Source organism: Petaurus breviceps, unplaced genomic scaffold, assembly GCF_028583685.1.
Source record: "Petaurus breviceps papuanus isolate PSGF00001 unplaced genomic scaffold, PetGlider_PUasm1.0 91023, whole genome shotgun sequence".
NCBI classification, from domain to species: Eukaryota; Metazoa; Chordata; class Mammalia; order Diprotodontia; family Petauridae; genus Petaurus; species Petaurus breviceps.
In genome coordinates, this window is record NW_027187398.1 from 7,147,580 (window position 1) to 7,157,317 (window position 9,738).

The 9,738-nt window shown below is 44.3% G+C and overlaps 1 protein-coding gene and 1 long non-coding RNA gene across 2 annotated transcripts; one reads left to right on the forward strand and one right to left on the reverse strand.

Annotated features, from left to right (window-relative positions):
• Positions 1 to 1,377: 1,377 nt before the first annotated feature.
• Positions 1,378 to 6,641, forward strand: AQP10 (aquaporin 10). Its single transcript, XM_069077957.1, has 6 exons — positions 1,378 to 1,482; positions 2,017 to 2,143; positions 2,519 to 2,656; positions 2,835 to 2,953; positions 3,295 to 3,512; positions 6,357 to 6,641. The coding sequence occupies exons 1-6, from the start codon at positions 1,378 to 1,380 to the stop codon at positions 6,535 to 6,537; spliced, it is 888 nt and encodes a 295-aa protein (XP_068934058.1). The 3' UTR covers positions 6,538 to 6,641.
• On the reverse strand, positions 3,652 to 9,639 carry LOC138153656 (uncharacterized). Its single transcript, XR_011166424.1, has 4 exons — positions 9,385 to 9,639; positions 9,189 to 9,254; positions 8,642 to 8,851; positions 3,652 to 4,785 (listed from the first exon to the last, which is right to left on the reverse strand). It is a non-coding gene; the product is annotated as an uncharacterized lncRNA (long non-coding RNA).
• Between the last annotated feature and the right edge of the window lie 99 nt (positions 9,640 to 9,738).

The window sequence follows — 9,738 nt, forward strand, 5'->3', positions numbered from 1 at the left end:
CCTCTATTCACAGGTTGTCTGTCCTTCATCTTTAAAGAGGACCATGAGGTCAGGAAAATGATGACATGACTTGCAGTTGACTTTGATTTGAATGAGGGAAGACTATGTAAGGTCACCAGTTTCACTTTCTCCTCCAGAGCCATCTGGGTGCAGTGTTACATTAGAAAGCCCTAGCATGACAATGGACTGGAAGAGGGGTCTGTGTAGCAGCAAGCACCTCAAGCGTCCTCAGGGTTTGCAGCCACCACAGGTTCTTGGATCTGCTTTGTTAAAGGAAAGCAACTCAAAATGGGTTAACAAGCTTACTTTAATCAGTCAGACATATATCGTTTACCTTGTTCAGGAGAAAAGGTCAGCACCCTGAACCTCAAAGTATACAGGCATAATTATCAAGACAGAAACATCAAGTAGACAGATTTCCAAACTGTCCAACCATTACATCCATACCCAGTCAACATCTGGGTTTCCACATTCTGGGTTTTTCAAAGCCGGGGGACTCTCAACAACGGCTTCCCAGAATTCAGATCAAATCACAGAACATTTCTCAAAGTGAGTCCCAAAACAAAGCTACACATCAGGGCTTATATAGCCTTCTCCTGGCTCAGAGAATGTAACAACCTTATTGACCCACTGGCCAATCAAAAAGTATCTACTGAAAAACAAGCCTCCCTCCCCAGGCTTCTGGTGCACTTTAGCCTAGGGGCAGGGAAGATCTTTAAAATTTACATTCGCATTACAGTCTGATACAAGAAAGATATGGGGATAGAAATAACAGGGTTTAACAACTAAATGTGGGAAATGGCAAACTACACCAGTATCTTTGCCAAGAAAACACCAAATGGTGTCATGAAGGGTCAGTAAGGACTGAAATGCCTGAACAACAACGAATTCCATTTATACGGTTCTTGAAACACTTGACTCACAAAGAAACCCATGAGATAGGTCAAGCAAATATTCTTAGCTCCATCTTGCAAATGAGGAAATTGGCTTCAGAAAGATTAACACACTTGCAGAAAGTAAGTAGGAATACTCACACTCAAACCCAGGTCTGCTGTCACCAAGTGCTGCTCCATAGTAACTGTCCTCTAATCTGTGAGGGCTGAGGGTCTAAAGGTGAGGAAGCCTAGAGCAATCCAGGCACATAGGTGCCTTGAAAACCTTCCTTTAACCTTAACCCTGCCCACTCTCAAGAGTTAATTGGTCTTAAAATCTCTTATCATTGGCTATTTGTGTAATCTGGTAGCTTTAGCTGAGCAGGATTAATTGGTCTTAAAGTCCGTTTGTCATCTACAGCTATTTGTGTAGCCTAGTAGCCAGTTGCATGATCATCGGCCACAGAGAGGTTGTCCTCTTGGGCTCCCACTGACATCTTTCACCATGAGTCAGTCTGTATTCCTGGCCCAGGTCAGAGCCTGGGTCCGAATCCACAACCTCCTAGCCCGACAATGCTTGGCTGAATTTTTGGGTGTCTTTGTACTTATGGTAGGTGGGGTTGAATGGTGGGTAATCAGGAGGAAGGGAGGGTGGTAAAGGAAATGATCTTTACTTTGACCTGTGACCCTATCTACCCATTTTTCTGTTCCTTTTCTCTTCATCTTCTTCTTCTGTCCTTTGTCATATCTTTAATTGTCTCTGATTATCTCCAAATCTGGACTGTTCATTGCTCATCTTCTCTTCTATCCCTTCTTTCTTCCTCCTCTCACCTTCTTTCCTTTCCCTGTCCTTTCTCCCTTCATTTTTTCCTTGGCTCTTTCTTCCTATCTCTCTCTCCCCTTCCCACCCTGTTTCTCTTGAGGCTTTTCCTGATTTCTCATTTTTCCCAATTTCTCCTCCAATCTTCCCTTTATATCCTCTCATCTGCCTTTTCTTTCCCTCCCCTCTCTTTACCAATTCTACCTTCTCTCCTTCCCTCCCTACTCTATGTAATCCTTCCCTATCCTTCTTCCTCTCCTTTTCTATTCTATTTTTCCTCTCCTCTTTCCTTTAATTTTCTCCCTCCTCACTTTTCTCCATCAGATTATCACACAGGGGGCAGTGGCTCAGGCTGTTACCAGTGAGGAAACCAAAGGCAACTTTTTCACCATGTTCCTGGCAGGTGCCCTGGCTGTGATGGTGGCCATCTATGTGGGAGGCAATGTCTCAGGTGAGTAAAGAGGTCCCTGGATAGAGGAGTGGCAGAAAGAAGATACTGCCCAAGTCACTGACTCATGGGTATTATCTACTGGTCACTTCACATGATGCTGGCATGCCCTTGGGTCTCTCCAACCTTTCCCCCCCCAACTTTCCTACTCCACTTGTCTTCCCTGTTTCACCTTCCAAGTTCTTCCTGGTTTTCTCTCTAGTTCTAGCTTCCATTTCTCTCTCCTCATGCTGGACCTTCCTGGCAAAGAAGAGACACTCACTGAGGGAGGGTGTTTAAGGAAGGTGGGTCTTACTCCCTGTTTATATTACCTTCCCAACCATTCAAGATCTCTTTTCACTCCTCTGTTTCTTCCTCCCACAACCTTTGTTCCCTCAGGGGCCCACCTGAATCCTGCCTTCTCCTTGTCCATGTGCCTCATGGGTCACCTACCTTGGGCCAAACTTCCCATCTACGTACTAGTACAGCTGCTTTCTGCCTTCTCTGCTTCAGGAGCAACATATGTCCTCTATTATGGTATGTAATAGCCTTTTGAAAGACTCAGGATTTATAAGAGAGAAGCCCAGACTATGGGGAGGTACTCTAGGGATGGAGATGGGGAGAACCAGTTCATTAGGGAAGGGGGAAACTCCCTCTGTAGATTCATAGGGAGGATCTCAAACTGAATGTCCATTGTCTCTACTCCCTGAACCAGATGCTCTGCAGAACTACACTGGTGGAAACCTGACAGTGACTGGTCCCAAGGAGACAGCCTCTATCTTTGCCACCTACCCAGCCCCTTATCTGTCCCTGGAAAATGGCTTCCTGGACCAGGTGGGAATAGAAGTGGGGGACCACACCAAATTACCCAATGTTCTTCAACTCTCTCCTCTAGTATTTCACCAGTCCCCACCCCTTTCCTCCAGTGCCCCCAACCCCTATCCTTCTTCCAATATTGTTTTTCTAGGTCCTTTTGTGGTATCTTAACATGGAATAGTTACTTGATCTCTCTGCCTTGGGACAGAGAGATCCTCAACAACCAAGGATAAAATCAAAGGGTGTGGGAAGTGAGGGTATGGAAGGTATAAAGAAAGATAAGGGTGTGGGGTGAAGCCCGAAAAGTATGGATGCAAGGGGAGCCCTAGAGCTTCTAACAGGGTAACCTTTCTCTCAAGGTTCTAGGTACCGCTATGCTTATTGTGGGAATCTTTGCCATCATAGACACCAAGAATAAGGGGGTACCTGCAGGATTGGAGCCAGTGGCAGTTGCGCTGCTGGTTCTGGCCATTGGCCTCTCCATGGGTGCCAACTGTGGTTACCCGCTCAACCCTGCTCGAGACTTGGGACCTCGGCTCTTCACCTATGTGGCTGGTTGGGGACCTGAAGTCTTTAGGTCAGTATTTCCTGCCCTAGTATTTTCCCTCCCTTATTTTAACTGTTAACTTACATTTACATAGTACTTTATACCTTACAAGGTGTTTTTCTATAGATGATTTAATATGATCCTCAAAACTCCATGAAATAGTATAATAGATTGTTTCCATTCCAGTTGGCAAAGCCAAATCTCAGAGAGGTTAAAAACAACTTGCTCAAGGTCCTATAACTAGAAAGTGGGAAAAATGGGACTTTGGCTTTTGACTCCAAGTTCAGCCTTCTTTCTACTATCCCACATTGTCTCAAGTCAATCATCCTTTATCTCTCCTTTCCTTCCCAGTTAAACCCACTGAGAAAATCATCACACTAGGTACCTCTAGCTCCTCTCCTCTCCCTTTCCTGTTAACACTCTGCAATCTGGTTTGACTTCATTATTCAATTGAACCTCTCTCTCCAAAGTTACCAATAATCTCTTTCTTAATTGCCACATCTTTTTTTTTTTTTAAGCAATTGGGGTTAAGTAACTTGCTCAAGGTTACATGGCCAGTTATTTTTTGTGTGGGTTTTAAGTATCCGAGGCCGGAACTGAACCCAGGTCTCCCGACTCTGGGGCCAGTGCTCTTACTCACTGCACCACCTGGCCGCCCCTTAATCGCCACATCTAACAACTCTTTATTAATTTTCATCCTTCTTGGCCTTTCTGTAGCATTTGATAATATTGATCACCTTCTCCTTTCTATTTAGGTTTGAGTGGCACTGCTCTATTCTGGTTTTCCTCCCATCTATCTAACCATTCCGTGTCCTATCCATTAATGATGAGTCCTCAAGGCTTTGTCCTAGGCTCTCTTCTCTTTTTGCTATATACTATCTCTCTGGATGAGCACATCAGCTGCCATGGATTTGATCGTCATCTCCATGAAGATCTCTCTTCTGAGCTCCACTCTTTTATCTCCAACTTACTTTTGGATACCTTGAACTCAATGTCCTAGAGGAATCTCAAACTCAACATAGACAAAATACAGAACTCAGAGTTTCCCTCCAAACTCTTCTTCCAAACCCTTTTTTAAATTATTGTTCAAGGTACCACCATCTTCCCAGTTATTCTGGCTCATGACATTGGTATCATTCTTTATTCCTCATTCCCATGTACTCCAAATCTTGTATTTTTGTTATTTCTTGTTATTTCACTTATAGTCCTTTCTCAGGCCCTCATTAGCAATTTCTTCTTCTTCTTCTTCTTCTTCTTCTTCTTCTTCTTCCTCCTCCTCCTCTTCCTCTGATGCCTCTTTCCACTACAAGAAGCCAAAATGATTTTGTAAAAGCATAAGTCTGATCATATCATCTTCTTACTCTATAAACTCTATCTATGGATATCTATTATCTCTAAGATTAAATATGAAGACTTTTGGTGTTTAAAGCTCTTCATAACTTGGCTCTTTCCTACCTTTCCAGTCTTAAACAGTAGTCCCTCTTATAAAACCTGCAATCTAGTTACACCAATCTGCTTGCTCTTCCTCACACATGACATTCCATCTTCTCTATGTCTTTGCAATGGCTGTCCCTCAACCTGGAATGCTTTCCTTTCTCTCCTCTGCTTCTCTTTGAGATTACCTTACATCTTCTCTCTCTCTCTCTCTCTCCATATGTACATATGTATTGGTGTGTGTGTGTTACACACATACATATATAATTATGTAAGTGCAATATATATAACTAGGTATGTGCAATATATAAACATATTATATATGTGTATACAATGTATATGCATGTGTATGTGTGTATGCATGTATGTATATCGTATATCTATATCTATCTTACATAATTAGTTAAACTATTTTCATTTTTGTTTCCTCTATTAGTATGTGAACTCCTTGAAGACAGGGACAATGTTTTTGCCTTTTTTTGTATCTCTAGAGTTTAGCACAGTGCCTGGCACATAGTAAAGACTTAATATTTGTGGACAGACTTTCCTTATGTATCCTCTTCCTCCCTACTCCATTTCCCTGGCTTCTCATTGTGTCCCTCTTCCGTCCCTGTCTTCCTCTTCTTCTTTCCTGTTTTCTCCTCCCTACTGGGCCTTTGCTCCATCCAACCCCACCTAGTACTCACTTTCCCTTTTATTTCCCACCTCACTGAAAGGCAGTAATAGAACGGAAAGGTCCCAGTAATCAGAATCAGGACACCTGGATTCTAGGCCCCTCTCCACCACTGTCTACCACTTAACTTGCAAGAGCATTTTGCTTCTCTGAGTCTCAGTTGCCTCATTGATTAAATGAGGCAATATATCTGAAGGCTTTACAGACCTTAACGGGCTGCAAAGGTGTGAGTTATTATCAGCTCTCTGTAAAATAGGAAAATAATACCTTTCTTGTCTCATGCTAAAGGGCTGGGTCACTCTCAAAATGTGGATTCCATAATTTAGACTATGTTCCTCCCATCTCCCAGATAAATGCGACCCAAATTACCTTTTTCCTCACAATGTTTCCAGGTCTCCAACTGGGCATATGGACTTTCCTCTTCTTCTCTCTCTTCCTCCTCCACCTACTCATCCTTTGTCATTGTCATTCAGTCATTTCCTACTCTCCATGACCCGATTTGGGGTTTTCTTGGCAAAGATACTGGAGTGATTTGCCATTTTCTTCTCCAGCTCATTGTACAGATAAGGAAACCCAGGCAAAGAGGGTTAAGTTATTTGCCCAGGGTCATACAGCTAATAAGTGTCTCAGATCAGATTTGAACCCATGAAGATGAGTCTTCCTGACTTTAGGCCTGGTGCCATTTTGCCACCTTGCTGCCTTTATCCTACTTCTAGGAAAAAGGGGATGGGGGAGTTGTCTCTTGACCCCCCTATTTGTCCCTACAGTGCTGGCAATGGTTGGTGGTGGGTGCCCGTGGTGGCTCCTATGGTGGGTGCTGTGTTGGGCACTGGCATATACCAGTTGCTGGTGGGTCTGCATCATCCTGAGGATCTGGAGCCTGCCCAGGAGAAAGCCTCTGAACCAAGGTCCCAGTCTTACCTCAAATCCTCAGAGAGCAAACTGTGATATCCTTTCTTTTTCCAACTTTACCACAAACATAAAAAAACAACAACCCAGGAACAAACAAAACTATACCCAATAGTATTTACAATAAATACTTCTGGATCCAAACATCAACAGCAACTAAAATTATTTAACTTAATAATCTCTTCTACTATTTATGATTTTACAAATTTAATTTGGTTAAATTGGACTGGCCTACTTGCACATCTCTGATCTCTTAACCTTTGGATTGGCTGTTCCCTATGCCTAAAATACATTGCTTCCTCACCTCCACAATTTGGAATCCTTGATTTCATTGAAAATTCAGCTCAAGTGCCGTGAAACCTTTTCTGGAACACCTCCCCCCCCCCCCCCCCCCCCCCCCCCCCCCCACTGCTTCTCTCCCCAAACTACCTTTTATGTATTTTTTATTTTTTGTATATATTTATACATGTACATGTTGTCTTTCTTGATAGAATGTAAGCTCTTTGAGAGCAGGGATTGCTAGTACAGTGCCTAGCACACAGAAGGCACTTAATAAATGCTTGTTGATTGGACTACATGGCATAGGTCCCCTCCAGCTCTGAGACTCTGTGATATTTTGAAATATTGCCAATAATTAATGTTACTACCTACTATATGTCATAATTCTAGGAGCTTACAATAGGATAAATGGTAAGACACGTGCACAGATAAGCTTGATACTGTTGTAAGGTAACCCAAATCACATGCCATCTGATTTGGAGCCCACCATTAAGCCACCATTGAGCCCCTTTTATTTGTCTTTGTCTTTATCCTAAACCCTGAAACTGCTTGTAATAGCTTAAAGGCATTAAGTGAATCACCCAAAGCATAGTCCCTTGCTCCCTTATCTTTCCCCTAAGTTAGTACTTCCCTAAATCTGTAAGCCTTGAAGCAGCATTTTGTATAAGGATTATGGTGCAAGTCTTTATAGAGATCATGGGACAAGTCTATCCCATGCAAGAGATCACCCTGTTCTGGGATGCTTACCAAGCAAGGTCCCCCACACCCTTCACCCAGAAATGACCCTGACCTGGTCTATGATCCCAGCCTGTTCTGGGAATTCCACTCCCCCTGTACCCTCCACCCTGTACCCTCTACTCTTTTCTACCCCTATCACATGGGAGGTTGAGCCCTGGTACCCTTGTGCCATGATTCCCAAATTAGCCCTGAGCTATAGATCCAACCAATGGCTGTTCTTAGCTTCTGTATGTCATTGCTTATGCTAGTTCCCCTCCCCAATTGTGCTTTTTGCCTTTATAAGCATTGCCTGTACCCCAATTCGGGGCTGCCTGATTTGAGTGTATACTCCAGGCAGTCTCCAGCTTGATCAATAAATCCACACCTAAATTTATCTTGAATTCAAGTCTGGTCTTGTTCTTATTCTGTTCACAACAATACCTGATAGAATGTTATAGGAGATAAGGGACATTCATGAAAATTTAAGGAAGAAAAGATGGATTTCAACCTGGAGGCAGGGGAGGGAAGATAGGTTTTGAATGAGGGAGGGTTTGGTAGAGGAAGTGGCACTTTGAACAAGCAGGGCCTTGAAGGAATAGGATTTCAACGAGTAGAGATGAGAAGGGGGTGCATTCTAGGAATGGAGGATAGATAGTATTTGGGAATGTATGCAAACAGGAGAGAATCTGGGATAGCTAGAAGTCCAGATTAGGGAAGAGCATTAGTATGAAATAAGGGGGGGAAAGGTAGTGTGTAACCTGAGTGTGAGGAGCCTAAAATGCCAGGCTAAGCTGATTGTATTTTATCCTAGGAGTTATAGGGAGACCTTTAAGGTTAGTGAGCAGAGACCGTGATGTGTTCAAATTTGTATATTAGGAAAATCATTTTGTTAACTATGTGGCTCGGGTTGGAGAGGGTTGAGACTGGGGGGATGCCAGTTAGTACGCTCTTTAAGTAATACAGACCAGATGAATGAATCTGTAATAATCTACTATGGTGGATAAGTGATGCGAGAGTGGAAAATAGGTTCAAACTGGTGGAGGAAGACCCTATTGAACAGTTGAATTGTTCCATAGTTGCAATTCCACTGGAGACAATATTCCTTTTTGCTCTGGGCAGAGTTTGTATGTGGGCTGGGGAAGACTACCTGGAGGCTGTGGTCTTTTGAGTCTCTTAAGCAGTCTACTAACACACTCATCTCACTTCTCAAGAAGGTTTGGAGATATGTGAGTTCAGGGGAGGAGGTGATTGGCAGTGGGAGTTCCTTGGGAACGTCAGTACTTAAAGATGACCGCCAGAGGACGACAATCAGATAGCTAGATGCCAGGACACCAGGGAGCCAAATGGGCAGTCCATCCTGGAAAACAAACGTGGGACACTGTATCCTTGACGCCGGAGGAAGCTTCGATAGTCTTGGGCATCCACTTTTTCACCCCTCTCTTTGCTCTCAGAAATATCCAATTCCCCATTTCTTTCAACAACCCTGGCTAAATTCTAGTCACCCGAGTATCATTTCTTACCACCCCTGGGGCCCCTCCCCTTGACTCAGACACCTTCAAAAGTTAATTAGGGGTGGGGGAATCTGTCTCCCGACACTAGAAGACCTGGGGAAGAGAGGGAATGAGTGAGCCAGCTAAGGAGCGGTCTTTGTGCCGCCTCTGCTACTAATTATAGGGTTCCACCCTTCCCAGTACCCGAGGCCCGGAGATGGGGGAAACTGAGTCACAGGAGGCCCAACATCGACTTCTTGGAACTTCTCCCTGGAGAGGAAGGAATTCACTGAGATGAGCTAAGGCGAGAAGGATGCAAGACACGGGGCAACTCTAAAGGGCATGAGCAGAAGGGGTAAGTGGGAGAAGCAGCCTCTAGAGGGAGACCCTCCTCACTCACCACTTCCTCAGCCTCTCCTCCTTCTGCAGCATAAAGGAGATGCTCCAGCAGTCCTAGACGCAGAGTTTTCTTTAGTCTCCTCGTTCCCTTCAAAAAACCAAAACCTAACTAACCCCTCTCGGCCCTTCTGCCCCCAACACGGATGGGGAGTGGGAAGGGGGACCAGGGGTGGTAAAAAGGATTGTATTACAAGACTGTAGAGGCTCAAGAGTTAAGACCTTCGCCTTGCCCCGCACAAAGATGGCGGCTCCCACTTTTCCCTCCCCCCCATCTCCCGCTCCCCAAATCCCCCCTCCCCCGCCCCCCGCCCTCTACAGATGTCTCCGTCACTTCCGCCCCGCCGTGGCCGAAACT